Raw genomic sequence first — 23,888 nt, 5'->3', positions numbered from 1 at the left:
AAGAGGGAGGAAACAAATGCTGTTGAGCTACTACTATTCTACAATATGATAAAAAAAATGGTGTGAATGAAGAAAAATTAGTATGTATAAGGTACCAATTTGAAGAAATGAATACTTTTGCAAAATCAATTTAGGTTTTACAGTGATGTTAGTTGCCCATGGTGTTGATGGTAACTATTTGAAGCAGAATAGTATAGTTATCAGTTATTGTTTGAATTCTATAATGTATGCCATTACATTAGCCTCTTTTGAGGTTCATCGTTGGATGAATGGGTTACGTGCTTGCCTACTGATTCAGTTGTCACGAGTTTGATTCCCCACTCTGCCAACGTGGAATCAGAGGAATTTGTTTCAGGTGATTAGAAATTAATGTCTTGATTTAATGTGGCTTGGATCCCACAATCAGCTGTAATCAGATCAGTGGTCCAGTTAAACTAAGATATACATAACTTTACCTCGTTTGGCCAACATGTTACCGAGTTTAAATGCTTACCTTCAGGAAATACGCAACCTGTGTCTATTTACAACCTTTATCTTTTTTCTTTTGTAAAGGTTCAACTTTACTCAGTTTGAATAAAGACCAACGATTTATGACCACTGAAATAATCAATAATGGATACAATGTTAAAAATAAATTTAGAATTGATTTTCCTTAGAAAACACCTTTGTTTTAACCTTCACAAACTATTTTCATATGTCAACTATTTTTATCGATCATACCAATTACATTTTTACCTCTATTTTCAATTTCCCATCTTGAATTGCTCTTCCAGTCAGAGATCTTAGTAATATACCATTCCCAATTTTAACTTGCAGCATAAATTAACAGCAGTAATAATAAATTTGAAAATGTGTGTCATATGCCAATAAGAAATGGTTACATTGTAAAATATTCCAAATATTTATTTTTAGTGTCAATCTTATCATACCCAACAATCTGTATAATAAGCAACTAAAAAGGAATAAACTTATATTGAAATGCACCACTGTCTACATAACACAAGCTAATCTCAGCTTTAAGCAATTTTTTGGTTGCTCACTTACCTGCTCACACACAAACAAAATTTTTTGTCATGACAATGCTCAAAATATAAACACAATAAAAATTAGCTTGGAAATGTTAATTCTAAAATACTTTTTAAAAATCAAGCACATAAAAATCCTAGCACTTGCATACACTCTAGGGTCTTTGACTGTGTAATTTCACCTCAATAAATGTTTGACAGTCAAAACTACAGAAAGGACAACTCCTATCCTTTCAATTGGTTAAAAAAGCTTAAAACAACAGAAAACAAGTTTGGGGTACTAAGTCAACAAGCAATCTTGCCCATTTTGTAAGCATAAGCATAATAAGTAAGTGTGTAATGTTCTGTCAAATAATGTTAAAGGCAATAAGAAGAATTACTGGCTACTAAATCTACAATACATTATTTGTGAAAAATGACAAAAGTAAACAAAAAGTGTTCATAAAGTAACAGTGAACTATGGTGAGAGAGAGAGAGAGAGAGAGAGAGAGAGAGAGAGAGAGAGAGAGAGAGAGAGAGAGAGAGAGAGAGAGAGAGAGAGAGAGAATCAGGTAATAGTCTGTAAAGTGTATGTTACTTATCCATAAAATTATAAATAATGTACATAAAACATTGCAAGCATTAGTATATTGTACTACTGTGGCCTTTAGGATCTGAGCTGCCAACATCTTTTATGGCATCACATCAATGGCTACAGGGTGGTCATAAATTGCATAAATTATGAAACCAATACCTTACAAATTAATGGAAGGGTAAGTGCATACTAAAATTTTGGTACAGTATCATCACTAAACTTTTGGCTTTTGAAAATATTGGATAGCTACAAATTAAGTAAATCAGCTTTGCCTATGATGAAAAGTAAGTTTACTGGTGTCCACATTTTTTCATTTCATTGTAAAATCTGTGAAAATGTAGATACATGCTTCGGAGTGTTTGCTTTGGGAAAAAAATGCAAAATTTGCTTGTTTATTACGCTTAGTGAACCCCAAACTTGAATCTGCTTAGAAGACACTGGGATGAAATAACACAGCCAATATATCCATTCCATTCATATTTAATAAACTACATCTACAAAATTATTTATATATTAAGAAGACTGAAGGAAATTACATGATCAGTTAATAGGACATAAAGTATTGTACGCCAGTTTTGCATACCTATCTCTTACAATCATCTACATCATCTACAGACAAAACAAGAATTATTCATCCTCCGTATACAGTAAAATTCTGGTACTCTATTAAATTTTGGTGTAACAAAGCAATTCAGGTACTGTCTTTATTTCATGTCTGCATTAGTAACATCAAAAAACTGTCATCAGTATACAGTAAAATAAACAGTAGTTAATTAGGTTAATTTTAGGTGAATTTGACAACTATTGTCCAAGGTATATCACACTGATTGCATGACACTAACCCATCTAAAGAAAACATTGTGGAGAAGAGAGTGATGTATTGAGATGTAATATCTATGCCAATAAATTCTTGTATTAGAATAAATTACTGTAAATATGGACTTGGGATAAAACTCCACAAACATTCCATTCAGAGGGACAATATCACCATCCCTGTGAGAGAGAGAGAGAGAGAGAGAGAGACGAGATGAGTAGACTGAGAGGAGAGAGAGAGAGAGAGGAGGAAGAAGAGAAGAGGCAGAGAGAGAGAGAGAGAGAGAGAATTATTACCTAGCTGAAGTCCTCTTCTTTTCATTCTAGACATGGTGACATGCTGTATATTTTCCTGCTTCTCACTGAGGTCCTCTTCTATTTTAATATTGATAAGGATACAATACATTTTCCCCACCTTTCACTGAGGCTCTCCTTATAAATATGGATATGGTGACTTACTGTACATTTTCCCCTACAACTTACTTAGTCCTCCCCATTTTAACATACCTCTCCAACTATCCCTTGGGTCATCTATTTTAATGTAGGTAGAGATGGTGAAATGCTGTACATTTATGCCAATAAAGATTTTCCCACCTTTCTCTCTCTAATTTGCAACCATAAACAGGCATCAGATCACATAATTTGTTCATTTTCAACAAGAGGTTTGTGGAAACATGACCAGCGCCCAACTTTACAACCTATGACATACATATGCATATGAATGAGAGAGAGAGAGAGAGAGAGAGAGAGAGAGAGAGAGAGAGAGAGAGAGAGAGAGAGAGAATGTCAAGGAGTTAAACTAACACTTGGTTGGTTCTATATCTGCATGCAAATAAGGCATATAACTTTCAATTAAACCTTTCAGTACAGTTATTTTTCTCATTGTCTAAAGTTAAACACTGCAAACCACTAAAATAGCTTCTACAGAAGCTCAGGGTGCATTTGTATGAGAGCAGAATCAGAAATGTAAATTCATGAATTAATATCTTCTTAAAATAAAGCTCTTTATGTAGTACTTTAACCTTTGATTTACCAAAAAGGGTCTTGAAAACTCCTAAGCAGCAATCAGTGTTAACATAGATATTACAAGGTGCCTTGTAAAAGAAGAGTATCATTTCAAATAGTAGTACTGAGCATACTAGATATTCTAAGGTCTGACAATAACAATGGAGCTGTAAACACTAAATAACAATAAAAATACCATTTTGAACGCTAATCTAGAAGGGAAAAATTATTTTCCACCATCAAAATGCAACAGGACGTAAATAAATCTTAAATATAGAAAAGTGTGAATACTGCATACTATTACTTACTAAGTAGGATACGAGGAAAGTAAATGCATCTTTGATAAATTCTGATTCCTCATGACTGAGGTTCATCACTGTGTGAATGAATAATATTCTCTTAATGCTAGCATGCATTCCAAAATTACATGCATTAAAAACAAAAATTTCATAAATTTCCTTTACATTTTCTGAACATCCAAATTAGAAATGCCTGGATTCAATGGGGTTGTTAGTGGTTTACACCAAATGAATAGAAATTGATGGGAGATCAGGAGAGTAATGAGAATATCCCTGAAGTAATAATCGTGAGGTTTTACCTTTAATGATTTCTACAGGGAAGAGGTCCATTTTCTCCACCCTTTTCTCCAGTTCATACTCAGCACTAGCTGCAACAGGGTCAACTTCATCATTTTTCCTGTCATATTCTGTTACCGAGTATGTGCTAAATACCTGCAAAGAGAATTACAGAGAAAGAATGCATCAATGTCCAGCACTTAAAATGACTTCAAAATTGAGTATATCCATAAGAGTAACACCAATCCAAAGGAATATTGTATCAGACATTTCTCAACATGAAATTAGAATTGTCTCTTACAGTATTATGCAAATTTACATACATTTCAACCAATACAAAACTCAAAATACAGCATTAAGTAATAATTCTGAAACTCCTATCATCTATTTCACCATTCTAATTCTTAAAATACAGTACATAATGTGAATACTATACAATATCCAATAATAAATAATTTATTTCTACAAATGTGATGACTAAACTGAGGGCCAAAACCAAGCCCAATAAGTTAGGACCAATGCTCAAATATAATGCAATAAGATCTGGGAATCAGACCACCAGTAACTTGCGTCATACAACCTCTGTGAAAAACTGACACTTACACAAACATTCTTTAAAAAAATAAAGTGTTTATAATCACTAACGAATTGAAAATCATAATTCTCATCAGTAATTCTCTATTATGTTCAGTTTTCCAACTATATTACAAAAAATCATAAAACATTGTTGGGATAAAACTAAAATAAAATTAGCCCTACAAAAGTAAAACTAAAACAAAAATTAACCCTACAACATCTGTGACAAAATAGCAAATCTTAGACTGATACTATCCCCAAATAAGCCTCCCAAGCACATTGGTTGGCACAGAACAACATATTTTCAGAATGAGGTGAGACTAATGTGAGAGTTCTCCCTTTTCACATGTGGCCACAAGTATTATGAGGCAGCCATCATTGCTGGCAACCCCAAGAATGCTTGGTCCACGGTGCTTATTCCTCTAATACCAAGCTATGGAAGTCACTCTGTACTACTGACTTATCAAACTCCAATTACATACTTTCATTCTTTCTCATTACTTTTGGGAGTTTTCCTTAGACACTGCCTACATTATGACAGTAACTAAAAAAAAATTATGAAATTGGTCGCAACATTCACTAATTTAAATAGCTTTATTGAGGGTAAACATTACTTGATTACGTATTTCATTATCCATTAGGAGGATGGCTCCAAAGGGTAATCAACATCTATAAACAATCAGTCTAGTACTTATAAGTGATAAAGCTGCCAGCCTTATACCCATGGCTACTTACTGTCTTCTCAAAGCAAGAGTCACCCCACCCATCCTACTGTAAGACTAGCCAATTATTAATTACCTTGGGCCTCCTCTTTGCAAAACAGTATCATTCTCTAGCTTAGGTAATATACAAATGATGAATCCAAATTACGTATCATGCCTCAACACATTTTTATAAAGGATAACTAATACAAACTAATACTGCCATAATGCAGTAAGTCTGTGAAGCTTCCATTTCATTGCACTAGCAAACTGTACCTGAATGGGTTCCTTTGAAAAAGAGAGCTTTGTATGAGGATGAAAAGGCAGTGTAGGATCCATGTCCTCTTCATCATCGTCTTCAGGTAAACCAGGAACTTCGACCCAAAAATGCCCATCCTCTAGGTAATGGACCCCATCCTCAACCAAAACCTGGAAATTAAAAGGCAAAGGAATAAATTGCTTCTGAAATGCAAAACATATATTGAAGATTATTGCAAAATATTACAGAGTACACCAATCACAGCGGCACTGCTTTATAAATTGTGAAAAACATTATCATGATGCCAAATCATTATGAACTTGATTATTACTTTATATGAAAAAATTGATGTAAGGATATAATGAAAACACACCTCCTTAACTCTTGACACTTGGCAAATATCCCCAGTTTCCTCTGAGGAATCTGCCTCTGATGGCTCATCTTCAGGACTTAGAGGAGAGGCTAATGTTGCATCGAAATGAGATGCTATCCTGGCATCGAACTCATCCACATTTGGACCAAAATGAGGAGGAACTGGAGGGGTTATGTCTGCATAATGAGGTGGAACAGCAGGGGGTATGTCATAATGAGGTGGCACTGAGGAAAGCCCTTCACCATGGTGGGGAGGAATAGGGGGTGGAGGAGGTGGCAATATTTTGGAGGAGTCCTCATTTGGTGGTGACAACAATAGAACCACTTCCTGAGCTTCTTCGTCAGACAAAATGCTCTGACTCTCCCTGTAAATGCAAGTTTTTATATAGTACAATATGTAAAAATACTGTACACTAGACTTCATTAGAAACTGTCAAAGCACAGTTACAACTTGTTGAATCAACTTTAATGGATGAATGTTCAAGGGCAGCTACAAATAAAAAATCCAACTAAACAAACTCTTTACATATAAAATCACAGTTTATGAAATCTCACTTAATAAATTACTTTGACACAGATCAAAACTCAATTGGTTTAAAAATTCAGTGTGAAGTAGTACTTCTTATTGCAATAAGTATTTGTAATATCCAGTTTCACTATGAACATCTATTACTTCTCTAGAGCAGTCTACAAACAAAGCTAAAAAGCATTACTCTTCAAGATTAAAGAGACCTAGATGTTATTGTATTCTTATCATTTGTTTCAGCTGAACAGCAAGTCACACTGGTCAAGTTTCAAAGTCTTTTAACTTAAATATAAGAGATGGTCCTCCACAAGCCAATAGTATACACAGTTATTAATGTGTCCTTGATACAATACTTAGAAATTTAAGCAAAATATATATGAAAATAAGTTGAGAAAACTATCCATTATCAAGTCATTAATATCAAAAGATCTGTAAAATAAAACCACGTTAATCTACACTAACAAAATTATAGACAATACAAGAAATAAATGCTAAAAATTTAATTTCTACAAATTACAGAAAGGAGACTGGATAAGCAAAACACATACTGATTCACAGAATGGAATAAACGACAATTAAAATTTTCCAAAATGATAATCATAACAGCACTAGTGAGTAAAGGAAGTAAAACTAGGATATACAATTCATAAACTTACCGAACTTTGCCTTCCACAATGCTGGTAGTTTCAAACACAAGCACAACCATGCAAGAAGAATAAAAAAAAAGCAAAGGGTTAGTGGCCAAGCAGCTATTTGCTCTCTAATTCATTAAATGAATGACAGGAGGGAGGGACACGAATATCAAAAGGAAAAACTACCAAAGTTAACATGCTACTAAGGTAAGAGAGTGGCAAAATAATTAGAGTCTCACTGGATCTACTCTCAGATAAGTTTAAGGGAAGCACATTACAAGGATGCATCACCCAGTCATTACTGACTGTTAACTGGAAATGGGGTATGATTTTCAACCTTGATTTGTCGGTAATCAATTTAAAAGGTGAGTTTTACATGTACCAATATCACACCGTATATTCATACTGAAAAGTAACCAAATGGATAATGGAAGCCTAAGGTTGAAAATTCGAGCTAAAAAACCTAAAACAAAAAGCTACATTAAATCATGAGACAAGAACCTAAATATCAATCATATGATCATTTGATTTTCTAAATAGTATTCCCTATTATTATCTGTATTGAAGGTTAAGAAAGTATACATTTATTTGTCAAGTTGTTTCTCTTGTTATTCACTACTATTTTTGGTATCCACTATGTATTACTTTATTTTACTTACAGGTATTTGCATTTGGTTTTGTGCAAGCTGGTTTTATAAATTAACATCCTTTTGGGCTTGTTATAAAAAATAATAGCAATCATCAAACCTTGATCACTATAAACAAAAGAAAATGGAGACAATTCTGAAAGGCAATATGTAGGTCAAAATCTTTCACTTCATCGGTGCAACATTGCAAGGCCAAGTTAAAAAATAAATGAAAAAAATGCATACAAAAACAATTTTGCACTTGAATGCTACATGTTACAAGAAGAGGGAAAGTTCTATTTAACCTCCAAACACAGACAATACTCACATTACCTTACAAGGATAATGCTTAATAGCAACTTTGAAAAAAAAAAAAAAAAATTATCTGACATCCACAAGCAAATTTTATTTCAAGAAGTGGTCTCTGGCTACTCATTTTTCTCTCTCAAATATTTTACACTCAAATTCCCTTAGTTCCTTAATAAAACTCTTAAAAAAGAATCTAAATAAATTATATAATTAATGATTCACAATCAACGGGCACAAAAAAGAGCAATCAAACTTATCTGAATCTGGATAACTAATTCATGCCAAATAGTACAGATAGTTCTACAAAAACCACCATATCAGGGAAAATTTAATTTTCTCTTTCTCTAATGTAGTATATATATATATATATATATATATATATATATATATATATATATATATATATATATATATACTTTTTGAGGACATTTCAACTTCGTCCCTAAAGCTATGGAAAAATTTAGTACTACAAAATTCATAAATGGATTAGTGATCATACTCAAGTCATAATAAACACAAGATTATATCATTTCATCACAATGGAACTCTTTATAACTTATCAAAGATTTTGGACCATTAATACTGGTAGTAAATAGTTTTTGCCAACAGCACCAGTGGTATGGCTGATAAGTCATGCAAAATAACACAGATGCAATTAATGTGCTAATTGTAGTCCTACAATTAAAATGACAATATTGTTCTTAGTGTGGATGACACTATTACCCACACTTAAAACGATAACTCAGGCTGGAGACACAAAATTTAACTATTAATAATCTTATTCATTAAAAATTTTGATGGAACTTATGTTTTTAAAAGTTGAATTGTAACACACGATACTAAAAATAAAAAAAAGCAGAGAACTGTTAAGGAGAATTATCCTCACACTGTTTTCAGGTGTCCAAAAAAAAAAAAAAAAAAACCTTCAACTTCAATAACTTCATCATTTAGCTCAAATACATTCTTACGCTTCTTCCTTTTAGCACAACAACGATCATGCACAAACAGTTAATATTACTAATTCTGAATGTTATTGCATTCAACATTCGTTAAAGAAAATCAATCTAACAGTTAAAAGGGTTGCCTAGACCTACTATACTCAAAGCTACATCATCAAAGCATAAAACGAATCACAAAAGAAATATATAAGTCTACTGAATTCTGCAACAAACGCAATAAACATCAACACCTATGATCATAAAACAACAACGACAACAACAATAATATAATGATAATAACATATGATGAAGATAATGATGAATGGGGAGAAAAATAATAATAATAGTCACATCTACTGCGTTAATACCAAGTACACAACTACGATACATTACCCTGACGTAGGGTGCAGAACTACATTCGAAACGTACCATCAACATCAACAGCAACATCAACATCAACATCTCCGGCTGTTGAAACATCCGGGCACTCACTCACTCACGATTACACCCACCAAATAATGATCTACTTCCGATGGCTGGTGGTGACTCGTCCGCCTCGCGCAACTCTCGATCCCCTTATTTCTTTTCACTGGGCGAGGCTCCTCTATTGTCTACTCGTCCTCTTACCAAGTCACGTCAGTAATTACTGACAACAAAGTCTGCTAGACAGTCTAACACACACACACACACAAAAGCCGAAAGTTCGGATACACTTTTTACAAATCTGCTACTTGTAGTAAACATTTTCTACTGCGGTTAGTGTGTGTGTGTGTGTGTGTGTGTGTGTGTGAGTGAGCGCGCGGGCGTAAACGCGCGGGAAAGGGAGGGAAATAACATTTTGTTGTTAAGCCTTAATAAAGGTATTCTGTACAAGTTTACATTGAACTAATGTACGCTTCAGTACGTACTCCAGATGTTATGTCTATTTTGTGGTACTATGCATAAGGTACAAAATATAGAATGTAATTTACGTTCCTATCCCAATAAACACATTCTAGGAAATATGCTACTGCTGAGGACCTACATGGCTTCTTTAGCATTTTGTTTAACATGTGTCTGTAGAAGTGAAGTGCCTACAAATCTCTCTCTCTCTCTCTCTCTCTCTCTCTCTCTCTCTCTCTCTCTCTTCTCTTCTCTCTCTCTCTCTCTCACACACACAAACACGTGGAAATACGCTATTGCTGAGGACTTACATGGATTCTTAAGCATTTTGTTTAACATGTAACTGAAGAAGAGGAGTGCCTACAAATCCCAACCCCCTCCCACACATACACGGAAAACTTCAGTAATCATCGTTCCAAACGTGTCACGTCTCGGTAAGAGCCAGGTACAAACCTAACGCACGAGTCTGTAATAGTCCAGTGAAAAGAACGAACCTCTGTATTTAGCGAGTTACAGGAGACCCTCTGTAAATGTTACGTTACGTACCGAACGTACCAAGTGACAGTTAGGGCTTAAAACCTCATCATCGTCACTCTCACGCCTTCCGTGCCGTATGAGGGTTACTTCTTACCAACAGAGACTAGTACTAAGAGTGGCCACCTACTTGGCACTGAGCAAACGTTCGGCTTCATCGGCCGTCATGATCTCTGGATCGACGGCGTGGGGAGGTATGGGCGGGGGCAGGGGCTCCGGGTCGGTGTCATGGCTCTCCGATTCTGGAGCGATGCCCTCGACGGTGACGGGTGTCGTGCAGAACTGTGGGGACACAAAGGTCATTTCAGAATGCTGGGTTACACGAATGAAGAGAGAAGGCGGCAAGAGAAACTGGGCTGAGAGTATTTCATGAAGTTTATGCGAAAGTGAAAATGTAGCTGAAAGACAACATGAAAGAGAACATACAAGAATTATGGAAATTGTCATGAAAGTTTCTGGGACACAAAAATTATATATTAATTACGTATATACATACACACATATATATACATATATAAACATATGTAGTAAATGTCTTCACAAGAATGCTAATATTGCATCTATATATTCAACTTGCTTATTCACACAAAAAATATACTAATAAGTTAATTTATGCTACAGAATTAGTCTAAGTATTCTTCGAAAAAAAAAAAGTCTAAAACAGATAAGAAATTGCGAGAATGAAGCACGAACACTATAATCAACACCACACTAGTAAAAAAAAAAAAAATAACCTAAATCATTGATGTCGCAGAAGAATGTTAACCAGCTTAAAGGCTTACCACCTTAGACGTGTTACCTTTCATATAGTACAAACAAGAATTCCACGGGAGGAAAATGCAAACACTAACGTCGTAGTCACACTTTTCAAATACAGAAGCGATCCCCGTGACAGAAACGATGCACAGACTGAATCTTGAACTTGTTCTTCTGGGGTTAGGTTAGTTCCGGTATTTAAGGATTACATAGTAACAGGGAGGAGGGTAACCGTTCTAAAATAGCACAACAATTAATAAATAAATAAATAAAAATTCTTACGATGTAGAAGATTCCGCACATGTCGTAAGACCCATCGACACATCCGAAAGGACAACATCGCATCTTTACGACAACATCCACCATCACTTGGTTGTGACGTAGCAGAACGAGGTGAGAAGAAAAGGTCGCTTTTCGATTCGGGAACCTGTCACGCTACTACCAAGTATACTTCCATGCAAACCCAACTTTCTTGCATTCGTTCTGACACAAATTCACAACTACGCGGGACGCAACAGCATAATAGCGACTTTCATACCGCAATCTTCCTCGGAAGATTACAACTCTGCATGACGTCAATCACCCCTTTACAGTGATATCACAACTTATCAAAGGTTTGCATATTCAAAAAGTGATCAGATCAGCCGAAATTATCATCTAACTAATACAAAGCTGACGCAATGCGTATTATAGTTCGAATAAAAGATATATTAAAAAATACGACTCATAATGTCATAGCACCCGAAAACCAACATTCCTCATCCCTCATCTTACAGGAGTCACGCCCAGAGCAGCAGCAGCAGCAACCCGCCCCACGGGGTCACAAGACAGCCACACATTTTTCTCCTCGTTCCACATCAAAGGGCCGCTGAATGAGGCACAATGGCACCAGTATGTGGGCCGGGAGTAACAAAGCATTCGTCAGCATTTACGCAAATCCTAATGAATCCATTCATTTTCTTCCCTCGCGGACTCGCGGAGCCACCGGACACCACCAACACCGCCCTGCTACGGAGCAAAGAGGAACACTAGAGGGAGAACGAAAGGTGTGCTTTTTCGGGGGAGGGGAAAAAAAAGAGGGGGATGTGAGTGGTCTGTTTACTGGCGAGAGAGGGGAAATACTGTTTACTGCGTTAGCACGCCTTCCCCTTCATCCCCATCCCCATCTCTCTCTCTCTCTCTTCTCTGTTTCCCGTTACAATTTTTTTTCTTTTTTTATAAAGGCATACTTCTATGAGATCCCTACGATACACAGACAAATAGACAGTTAAAAAGATAGACAGATAGAGAAATAGCTATAGATATAGATAGAAATAAAGATGGCTTAGAAATAATGCTCGGTCGGTGGCACACCCTAATACACCCCACAGGCTGCTCGAGATCCTCACCACATCTTGACAAGTGGCTCCGTGAAGTCGCGAAGGGCCAGAATTACCTTAATAAGTTGAACAGGCCATTTCTTCTCCTCGGACTGACCCTCAAAAGTCCTCTGTTCTTTTGCTGTGTTAACACCGACTCGGTACCAGACGAAAATGTTAACACAGGAAATGTGAATAAAACCACCATTTACTCTGACGAAATTGAGATAAAAATTAAATAAAAATAAGGGGTATATATATATATATATATATATATATATATATATATAATATATATATAATATATACTGAGGAGATGTGTTAAAATATTACGTGATAATGTGATTACAATCTTATATATAATATATATATAGATATATATATATATATATATATACATACATACATAAAATCAACAGCTGCCAAGTTCAAGAACACTAATGATGTCGTTATTAACGTTTCTTCTGCCAAACTATTACTACTACTAATATAGTAATAACAATGATAATAATAATAATACATGTTAATGTGATTATGATTGATATATATATATATATATAAGATATATATATATATATATATATATATATATATATATATATATATTATATATATATACAAAATCAACAGCTGCCAAATTCGAAAACACTAATGCTATTGCTATTAACGTTTCTTCTGATAACTATTACTACTACTGCTACTCCAATAATAATAATAAAAATAATAATAATAATAATTATAGTAATAATAGCAACAACAATTAAAATATCATTATTATTGCTTTTATTATAATTATTAAGATAACGCCGCACCCAGACGAGAAGACAAGAACTCCCGAAGTCGGAGGGATGCCTTCCCGTCTCGTGGCTCTAAATATTGACATAAAAATTCACCAGGACCCCGGGAGGAAAAATTAAACACTTCCTCCCCTGTGATGGAGTTGCCTTCAGTCTTCCTTACAGAGTCTCCTCAATTCATTATGCGAAGTGAATTGATCAGGGTCTTACTTAGTCCACATTGAGCATTTTTTTTTTGTGTGACAGTATTGTAGATTTTAAATATGTCTGTTTAGTAAATCCTCTTTTCAAGTTTTACATATATCTTTTCATTTCTTTGGAAGGGGTATTTCAGTCTTTCTTAAATAATTCTTAGAATTTTTTGGTATTTCTTTGCATTATATAAACCTTCATTATATGGACTCCTTCAATATTAGAGGGGAAACTCTTAATCTGCTGAAGCTTTCAATCCGTTTTATTTTATCGAGAGCTCGATGGAGTCTCAAATATATGACTTAACTATCTTAATAAAGATTCTTTATGACATGATGATTCATTATAATAACAAGGCTTTTATCATACGCCGACGACGAAATTCCTTTCATTCCCGTAACACTACCGAGATGACTCCAAGGTTAAAATATTTACACAAGACGTTTTTCTTAACCCCAAAGCTAAAAGATTTAACCAAACAGTGATCGGTTATCAAAGTTTGAACCAGCGAACCAGCGCTGCCAACACCTCTGTCACTACCAGGACTGAAGTCGGAGGGCAGTTAAAAATTGATAGATTGATTGATTGATTAGCCTTTTTTGCCGATAATCTACTTTTACTTCCCAGCCCCCCCCCCCCCCCCCCCCCCCCCCCCCCCCCCCCCCCCCCCCCCCCCCCCCCCCCCCCCCCCCCGCCCCCCCCCCCCCCCCCCCCCCCCCCCCCCCCCCCCCCCTAAACCACCCCCCCCCCCCCCCCCCCCCCCCCCCCCCCCCCCCCCCCCCCCCCCCGCCCCCCCCCCCCCCACTCCCCCCCCCCCCCCCCCCCCCCCCCCCCCCCCCCCCCCCCCCCCCCCCCCCCCCCCCCCCCCCCCCCACCCCCCCAACACCCGAAAAAATATATTGAGCAATAAAGAGGAAACATACTTTTAAATACAAAATTTAATGGTCACTACCATCAAGTCATGAAGGAACAAAGAACATCGGTACCATATGTCTCGTGTAGATTCAACCCTTATTCCTCAGGATAATTATGCTGAACCAGAAACCAGAGTTCGAGTAAAAATAAATCAACGGCTAGATTCACCAGGTTGGTCGTTGCGCTGAGGTCAACTTAATCTAGTTGGAAGATAATCTGGCCTTTATTATTTGAGTCATCTTGAAGGGATAATTTTCTTTCTCCACTCAACTATTTCTATTCTAAACCCCAGTTCTTATCACTGCCTGAGTTAGGTATTTGAAGCTACATAATGAAAATATTCCACTGACGTGCATAATCGCACTGTAGGTAAAATACTGAAATAAAAAATGACTACGAATTTTTAAAACGATATAAATTCCCGTGTTCAATTCTGTTCCTCACATAAACACACACTCTCTCTCTCTCTCTCTCTCTCTCTCTCTCTCTCTCTCTCTCTCTCTCCCTATTAACTTCTTGAATTCTTTACACATTTTGGATACGCTTGTCACTACAAAGCAAGAGATATGAAGTTGGTCTGAGGCCCGGTGGCGGGAACCGCATCCTCAGTAATCAGAATGAGGTTCACGTTGCCGACCTGACCATTATGCTATGTTTGAATAATTGGTTTATAATTTCAACTGTGCGTAATAAGTCCATTTACAGAATCTGGTGCCAAATTCTGAAAGAAGTGTAATTTTCCCGAATTGTGCAATACATTAATGCCTGCTTTACCACACCAATTTTGTCTTCAACCATGGGGTTTATTTCAACGAAAAATTAATATGCAAAAAGGATATACATCTTTATGATAACTATAGAACTTCCACCTGCGCCCCGGCCACCCCCCCCCCCCACCCCCAAAAAAAAAAAAAAAAAAAAAAAAAAAAAAAAAAAAAACACGCATCCAAACGATCAACAAGTATCTCAAAACTTTACTGGGGAATAAAACTCAAATAGTTCTAGTTTCCAGTGAACCCAGTCACCACTTCTGCCTGTCTGTCTGTCTGAGTTAAGCCCCGATCTTGTTAACATCGGAAGGTTATGCATGGAAGTGCTGAACGCCATAGATCAGCAGCTTAAGATGGAAATACTACAAATGCAGCTGCATGAGTGGGTGATGCAACAGGTTTATTGAGGTAAAAAGGCAATAAAAAAAAAAAACTAGAAGAAAGGGTTAACGTAAGGACCAAGATAAATCCATGATAAAAAATGTCACTTGAGCGGCTTAGACTTGTGCGGTAACGTTATTCTTTTCTTCTTCTTTTTTAATCTGCAGGCACCACGTAAGACGCTCTCCTTTTCTTGTTTATAATATTCCCTGCCTACAGTCTCAACGAACGGCGCACTGTGGAGGTACACCAATGTCAATTTCTTGCTAAAATGGACCAGGACGCAGGTTTTTTTAAATACACAATTCTCCCCCTCCCCCCCCCTCCCCCCCCCTCCCCTGGCAATAATCAAGAAGGAAACCCAGCTGACAAATGTCATGCACACTTTTCTCATTTACCAGAACTTACAAAGAGCGAAATTACGTTTTGAAAAAATCTTTCCCCGCACACAATATTTATTACATATATAATATATAACTCATCTCCATATACACTAAATTAAATTATTCGTCTATTATACAATAACTTTCTGTTCGACTATAGCACATTTTTTTTACAAGACAAAGGGAGGTATGCAAAATCTTGCAAATGAATGGAATAGAATTCCTTTACTGATAAGAGTTACGTCGAGATGCTATTGGCCCGGACAGAGAGAGAGAGAGAGAGAGAGAGAGAGAGAGAGAGAGAGAGAGAGAGAGAGAGAGAGAGAGAGAGAGAGAGAGAGAGACTGTTCACTTTGGTTATCAAATAACTTTTGACCTTTTGTGCTGTAATATTTTTACACTTGACTCCTGGCATGTAAGCATGTTTTATTACTGGAAGTATACATACGTATGTATTTCATATCCAGGGATAACAGTGTCATTTTTACGGGATGATTTATGCGGCTAAATCGTATAAGGATATGTATTACTATTCATAAAATGATAGTCCTTAAAATTAATGACTGACGGCTGATTCCTACTGTGAAAAGTTGCCTTCTTTTAATCAAACACAAAAACAAGGAAATTATCTAGTTGATGAAATTGCCAATCGATAAACTCTCTTGTGAATAAAAGATCCACTAATGCACTTAGATTTTACATTTACTTTTATATACCCGCGTTCTTTAAATTTAGATATTCTTCAACGAGATCTTCCCGACATAAACAGTGGTCATCACACACACAAGCTCAAGAAAAAGTGCACATATTTACTGTATCTCCCATAAAAAGCGACTGAAGCTTTATTTTCTTTAATAATAACATATCAACACAAACAAATCTGACGCTTTAAAAATAAAGACCTTGAACAAACAAGCAAAAAATGCACCGTAAAAATCGAGTTTTCTATACAACCTATAAAGATGTATGAAACTCTCACCCGCGCCTCATGAATCTTTCAGCGGTGGCCTTTGTTGCTGGCTCCTATCGCGGTGCCAGACGCACGATCATGGCTAAATTTAACCTTACAAAAAATAAAAAATAAACTACTGAGGCTACAGGGCTGCAATTTGGTAAGTTCGCTGATTGGAGGGTGAATGATCAACGTACCAATTTGCAGCCCTCTAAACCCAATAGTTTTTAAGATCTGAAGTCGAACAGAAAAAGTGCGGACGGACAGACAAATAGCCATCTCAATAGTTTTCTCTTACAGAAAATTAAAATCTCTGGTAAGGTTTCAGTTGTAAGTGAGCTGTCTCCCCTGGAAAATACTAATTTCTAACAACTACTAATCCCAAAAAGTATTATTACGAGCCTCACGCTCGAGCATCTTAAGCCGTCACAAAATTAGCGAGTGGGTCTGGCCCAACGCATAGGAACCGACAATTTACTGCGCATATTGCTAGCACATAGCCTAATAAGGTTAAATACAAAACTTGTTGGGATTTATGAATAAATTAAAGGACAAAATAAAAATATGAGAATACTTTTCCGACTGACTCCATACCAACAATAGTCGGATAAATTACGTGGAATGGAATTTAATAAATCGAAGAAGGAGACCCGGAGATGCATGATGTATACGACCACTTAGTAAAAGATAAAAGGTATAATCAATGAAGATCAAGTGGAAAGACATCGCTGAACCATTCAGCTAATCAGCAAAAAATATTGCGAGGTCAATATAATCTATTGCTCTAGCGGCAGAAGGAACACTACAAGTGGACTTTGAGAAGCCGCACAAGAACGCACTCATACAACACACACCCACACACCTTCCCATTTTCGGGGCAACTGACTCAATGAGATCAAACGAAATGCGTCGTCCACAAACGACGCTCCCAGAAAAACATGATGCATTCTCAAGCAAGGTTCTTTCAATATACTCAGAATATAATTCAAAGGACCTTGTACTCAAGCATGGGCAGAATATATTTAAAGGACCTTGTTCTCAAGGAAGGTTTAATATATTCAAAGGACCTTGTTCTCAAGCAAGGTCAGAATATATTTAAAGGACCTTGTTCTCTCAAGGAAGGCCAGACTATATTTACCGGACCTTGTTCCAAGCAAGGTTAGAATATATTCAAAGGACCTTGTTTGGAAGCAAGGTCAGAATATATTTAAAGGACCTTGTTCTCAAGAAAGGTTTAATATATTCAAAGGATCTTGTTCTCAAGGAGGTCAGAATATATTTAAAGGACCTTGTGTTCTAGGAAGGTCAGAATATATTCAAAGGACCTTATTCTCAAGGAAGGTCAGAATATATTTAAAGGACCTTGTTCTCAAGGAAGGCCTGATATATTCAAAGGATCTTGTTCTCAAGGAAGGTCAAAATATATTTAAAGAACCCTGTTCTCAAGGAAGGTCAGAATATATTCAAAGGACCTTGTTCTCAAGGAAGGTCAGAAATACATCTAAAGGACCTCGTTCTCAAGCAGGCTTTAGAGAGTTTCCGGCATCCTACATCCGCCAGTGAGGTACCAGAGATACGATAAAAACTGTTTCACAGTTTTCCGTTTTCTTCTTTTTCATAATTCCGTTTTGCAGAAGAATCGCGTCTTCCCGGTCCAAAAACAAGAGCACCATCGTAAGGAAATGGCTGAGAGGAATGAGCAAACGTGAGAAATATATACGTACACAATATCCATCAACTGCTTAAACCTTACGTAAGCTATTATTAAGAGAAGATTAAATGTAGAAGATGGAAAAGACAACACGAAAAGATAACGCGTTCTGGAGCAACCACTTATATATATGTGTGTGTTAATAGTTAAAATCAGGAGGAGGAGGAGGAGGAGGAGGTGAGGAAGGAGGAGGAAGGAGGAGGAGGAGGAGGAGGTAGGAGGAGGAGGAGGAGGAGGAGGAGGAGGAGAAGCTTCGTTGCAGAATCCGTGAAAGAGAATTAGCGTCAAAAAAGGTAGAGGCCGGAGACTCCCCGAATGGATTAAGAAGAGTCTGACTTGTAGACGAGAAGTGCAGCGTCAGCAAACTGTCAAGGCTGCAGGAATTAAAACGATGAAAATGGATTGTCAGCAAAGCATGCGTATTTGGTGTTCATTGTCAACACGAGCAGCATGTAAACAGGAAGTGACACTATAACATATTGTACGGAATGTAAATCTGGGAAACAAACAATTCGAACTCTGCCTTTTTCCTGTAAGATCAGCATTTAAGAGGAACAATCCAACTCCAAATTTATGTACACGAATAATGAAGAATATAATTTCCATGTCAATGTCACTTTTTCCAAGCGAAACTCAATAGGTTTTGAAATGAGTGCAAGCAGAAAAAAAATAATAATGAAAAATGCCGCTATCATAATCCACTCATTGCTGAGTTATGACCGCGAGCCTGAGGGTAAAATGTTTAATTCTACCCAAGACTAAGTCCAGTGGTGAATGCCCTCCAAGTAGGTTGCAAGTCAAGTCAATCATGCCCAGTTTGAAATGACAAGACTCACTTCTGACTTCTGTTCACTTCTGACTTCTGTTCACTTCTGACTTCTGTTCAGCCACAAGCGGCAAGAAATAATTTTCTGAACAAAATCCCTCGTGAATATCACTTCTGAAAACATCCACTTCATTCCATCCTCTTGAAGTTTTTTGTTTACCGGTATAATAGAAAATTATTCGCTAACAAGTGAAGCTGTTGTCACATACCCTTTAAGAATCGCAAGGACCATGACCTTTCAACCGATGGGTGAGTAAAAGAGCATCTAATATCTCGATATGAGTTGCATAAATAAGAGGAAGTTTTTAATTGCCATTCTGAAAATCCGGTATAAAATTAATGTTAGATAGAGAAGCCTCAGTTCCAGCAACATATCTACTTCAACTACAATCTTTCAGACTATGAATAAGTAGATAAAAGATATGTAATATAACAATGTCATCTTACACTATAATCTTCCACTATATGAATAAAAACAATGTAACATAACATGTCTTCTTACAATACAATCTTCCAGACTATGAATAAGTAAATAACAAAATTGTAATATAACATATCTTCCAATATAATCTTCCTGACTATGAATATGAAAATTAAAAAAGTATGTAATATAGGTATCATATCTTCTTACAATATAATCTTTCAGACTATCAATAAGTAAATAAAAAAATGTAATATAACATCTCTTCTTACAATATAATCTTCCAGACTATGAATAAGTAAATAAAAAAAATTTAATATAACATATCTTCTTACAATATAAACTTCCAGACTATGAATATGTAAATTAAAAAATATAATATAACATATCTTTTTACAACATAACCTTCCAGACTATGAATATGTAAATAAAAAATATATATATGACAATCTTCATCATTTGTTGAAATGAACGCCATTTACAACCAGAACAATTCTTGGCAATTTGATAGGCAAGACAAATGAAATCTCCGTAACATCCCAAATGCAGCCTCTTTAAAACATTACCTTCCATCCACTACAGTAACAAATAAATGAGTTATTAATTAAAAGTAACAAATTTCTTTTGATTAAAAAAAATACATTCGCTGTTAAAACAGACGTCAATCACTGGCAGACTGTATTACCGATTAGCTTCTCTTTTAAGATTTCAGTTAACGTGAAACCCTTGACTTTCTTCTTCCTGCCAAAAAAAAGAAGCAACGACTTCCAAGCTTGTTAAGTGCCTCTAGTCACAGAAAACATTTACGTGCAAGTTAACGCATGCGCACTGACGAGCAACTCGTGCCATTTCCCTTTGGCCTTCCTTGGCTAAGGCGAAGAGAAGCCTTGGAAAAGCATAGGCTCGAATCCTTAGAAAACAAGGTGATCCACAAGTGGTGCTGAAATCTGCCAAGTATTAATCCTCTCAGCAAGATTCCAAAAACCAGATAACAAAACGTCAAGCCCACTTTTGCAAGTGTAGAAACAACAGAAGGAAAATCCAGGAACTAATACCATCGACTTCAACAACAAGGATCGGAAAAAAAAAACTTTACACAGACGTAATATAGCAATAATAAGAGCTATCTTTTGGATTAGTGAAGGTAGTAATCAAATGATGGTGATCATTATCAACACAGCGATGATAAAAACGACGAAATCGCACTTATGAGAACGTAGTTACCAGCCACAGCTGAAAAGAGAACAAAATACTAAATTCACACGGAGAAATTCCAAGAGCACGAAACGAAAATCTGTTAGGTTCAACTTCCACTTTCTTGTACTTAGCATAGATTTCCATCACTCCAAAGGAGAGAACGAGATAACTTCAAGTGTCTAAACCTACTTCACTTCTGGAGAGTAAGAAATTCACTTTTATGAAAAGTGGATATTCAAACGTATATGGAAATCTATAAGAGGACACGGAATCCACGGAAAAACATGATTTTAATGGGCCCTCTATCATTTGAAAATAGGGCTAAACATGTCAAAAACAGGTATGTAGCATCGTCCCCAAATAAAAAAAAGCAAAATAAATTAAAAAAATGAAATAAAAATAAGATGTGTGCGGTATTGGTAACGTCGTCATCTGAACCTATTGTAATTATTATTAGTAAGATGTCATATGAACCAACTATAATTAGGACTAGTAAGACGTCATCTGAACCTACTATAATTAGCAGCAGAATACTAAGTGCGCAGACATTCTTGTGTAACAAAGCATACGTAACAAACCAGAAAAAACGGCTAATTATCCATCTTACTTGCTTCGTTTGTTATTCTACGTTCAGATGGCAAAGTCAAGCAGACAACTTGCGTGCGCATTGACATAAACAGCAGAAGACCTATTTCCTCGGTTTAGTCTTTCAGTCGTAAATGGTCTGTTTCCTGAAACACCGTAGTAATTGCTTTGTCTTTTTGAGGAGGATACTCAATGCATCAGTCGAAATGGGATTTGTTCCCATTACACAGACAAATTTACACATGATGATGAAATTAAGGAACGCAGGTGTAGGCTGAGAGTGAGTAGAGAATGGAGTGCAATGACTGATTTCTGCACATGGCGCATTGTAGACTGAGAGTAACAAATGGAGTGGAATGTCTGATTTTTGCATATGACGCAGCGTTGATTGGGGATACTGAAGAGAAAATTCAGACACTAGTAAGGGAGCGTGTATTAGGGTGAGAAATATAAAGGTAAATAGAAATGGTATAATAGTAAGCGTGGGTAAAAGATTGGAATAGTTTGTTTCGAGATGGTATGTTCATGTGGAAAGAACGAATAAATACTGGTTGGTGAAGTGTATGGCTCGAATGTGCAAAGAAAAAGGAAAATATGTCGATATAAAAAAAATATTCGACACAAATTGAATATAGAATTTAGGCCAAAAGCCAAGCACTGGGACCTATGAGGTCATTCAGCGCTGAAATGCAAATTGACAGTTAAGGTTTGAAAGGTGTAACAGGAGGATAACTTCAAAGCAGTTGTTCTGTGAATCAAGTGTTAGGAGAGGGTGGAAAGTAAGATGAAGAAAGAGAATATGAAAGGAAGTACAGTAAAAGGAACGAAAGCGGTTGCAGCTAGGGGCCGAAGGCACGCTGCAAAGGACCTTATTTATTTACGCCTACAGTACAACGCATGAGGTCCACTGACGACACAGGCCCCCCCACCCCAACGGGGACTCTACATATGGAGTGGAAGGGGTCTTAGAAACATGAGGTAACATGTTGTACAAGCGTGCAGAGGGTTTGACACAACGCTGATAAGTTTGTGTGGGCGTAAGAAGCAGTAGATACCATGGTTGTGGAAGTTTTCTGCACAAGCGTTGATTAAGGGTTCAACACTTGAAATATCTATGACATAATAACCAACGAATTATTTTTTCCTCTTGAGCTACCCAGTGTTTGGGGAACTGCACATAAATAAGAACCCAACAAAATAAAAATCTAGACACAAAATGTGTTAAAAACAATGTTCTGACAAGACATCGGGATAACTTTGTCCGCAGAATTAAGCACAGAACAACATACATACACGACGCCAAAGAGCAACATTCTAAAATCTCTTAATCACCTGAATAAAAAGCAAAAAAATCTGAACATAAGCCCTGCCCTGTTTTCCACTATCTTTTTAGTTGAGGACGATTCTGGACGGTCAATGAGAAAGAGATCTTTCGCACATTCCATGTACGAATGTTTTAATTTAATTTATATTATATACTATATATATATATATAATGATATATGCCATATATATATATATATATATATAGAATATATATATATATATATATATGCATATAATATATATATATATATATATATATTTATAATTATCAATAGACAGATTATACTTTTATTAAGACATAATCACAGCGATACAATTTCTACACCACATTTTGTGGGAAGTTCAGTTTCCTATACCAGATGCATTGTTTTAACGGAAAGAGAAATGGAACACCAACAACGCCTTAGGTAGCACCTTCATCTTGTAAATACCTATACGTAGTCCCATCATTATGGAAAATGCCTTAATATAGCCCATTCTTTAAGGAAAACGCCTTGACGCTGCCTCATCACCGTAGTACATGTCTTTACATAGTCTTAAGGGAAATACCTTTTCGTAGGTACTATCATCATGGACAACACCTTGACATGGCCTTGGCATTATATAAAACAGCTTTACGTAGTCCCATCATTATGGAAAACTCCTTTACATAGTGCCGTCATTGTAAAAAAAAGAAAAAAAAAAAGAAAAAAAACTTTTACATAGCCCCGTCATTATGGAGAAAAGTTTTTACATAGTCCCATCCTTATGGAAAATGAATTTACATAGCCCAATCATTGTGGAAAATGCCTTTGCCTAACCCCTTCATTATGGAAAATGAATTTACATAGCCCCATCCTTATGGGAAGCGAATTACATAGCCCAGTCATTATGAAAATGCTTTTCCATAATCCCATCATTATGAGAGAAAGCCAAAATTTGAAAGAAAACCTAGTAAGCCTTAAATCCAGAAGAAGGGGTGGGGGACAGAC

At 36.4% G+C, this 23,888-nt stretch overlaps 1 protein-coding gene across 29 annotated transcripts in view; it reads right to left on the bottom strand.

Annotated features, from left to right (window-relative positions):
• LOC135210852 (uncharacterized) overlaps positions 1–23,888 on the bottom strand; it is a 741,193-nt gene that overhangs the window by 175,309 nt on the left and 541,996 nt on the right. For 28 of the 29 annotated variants that reach the window (XR_010313584.1, XR_010313585.1, XM_064243740.1 and 25 more), the window contains 5 exons: positions 10,478–10,629; positions 7,083–7,103; positions 5,902–6,265; positions 5,546–5,698; positions 4,016–4,148 (listed from right to left, as the gene is read on the bottom strand). Coding sequence is in view for 27 of the 29 variants with exons in the window: in XM_064243740.1 (XP_064099810.1) it covers positions 4,016–4,148; positions 5,546–5,698; positions 5,902–6,265; positions 7,083–7,103; positions 10,478–10,629 (823 nt within the window). In the remaining 2 variants the exon portion in view is untranslated. The remainder of the gene's footprint in view (positions 1–4,015; positions 4,149–5,545; positions 5,699–5,901; positions 6,266–7,082; positions 7,104–10,477; positions 10,630–23,888) is intronic. The other variant, XM_064243729.1, reaches the window with a different exon arrangement.

Source organism: Macrobrachium nipponense, chromosome 4, assembly GCF_015104395.2.
Source record: "Macrobrachium nipponense isolate FS-2020 chromosome 4, ASM1510439v2, whole genome shotgun sequence".
In the NCBI taxonomy this organism is placed as follows: Eukaryota; Metazoa; Arthropoda; class Malacostraca; order Decapoda; family Palaemonidae; genus Macrobrachium; species Macrobrachium nipponense.
The sequence above is the reverse complement of the archived record's forward strand: the minus strand, read 5'-3'. Positions and strand labels throughout refer to the sequence as shown.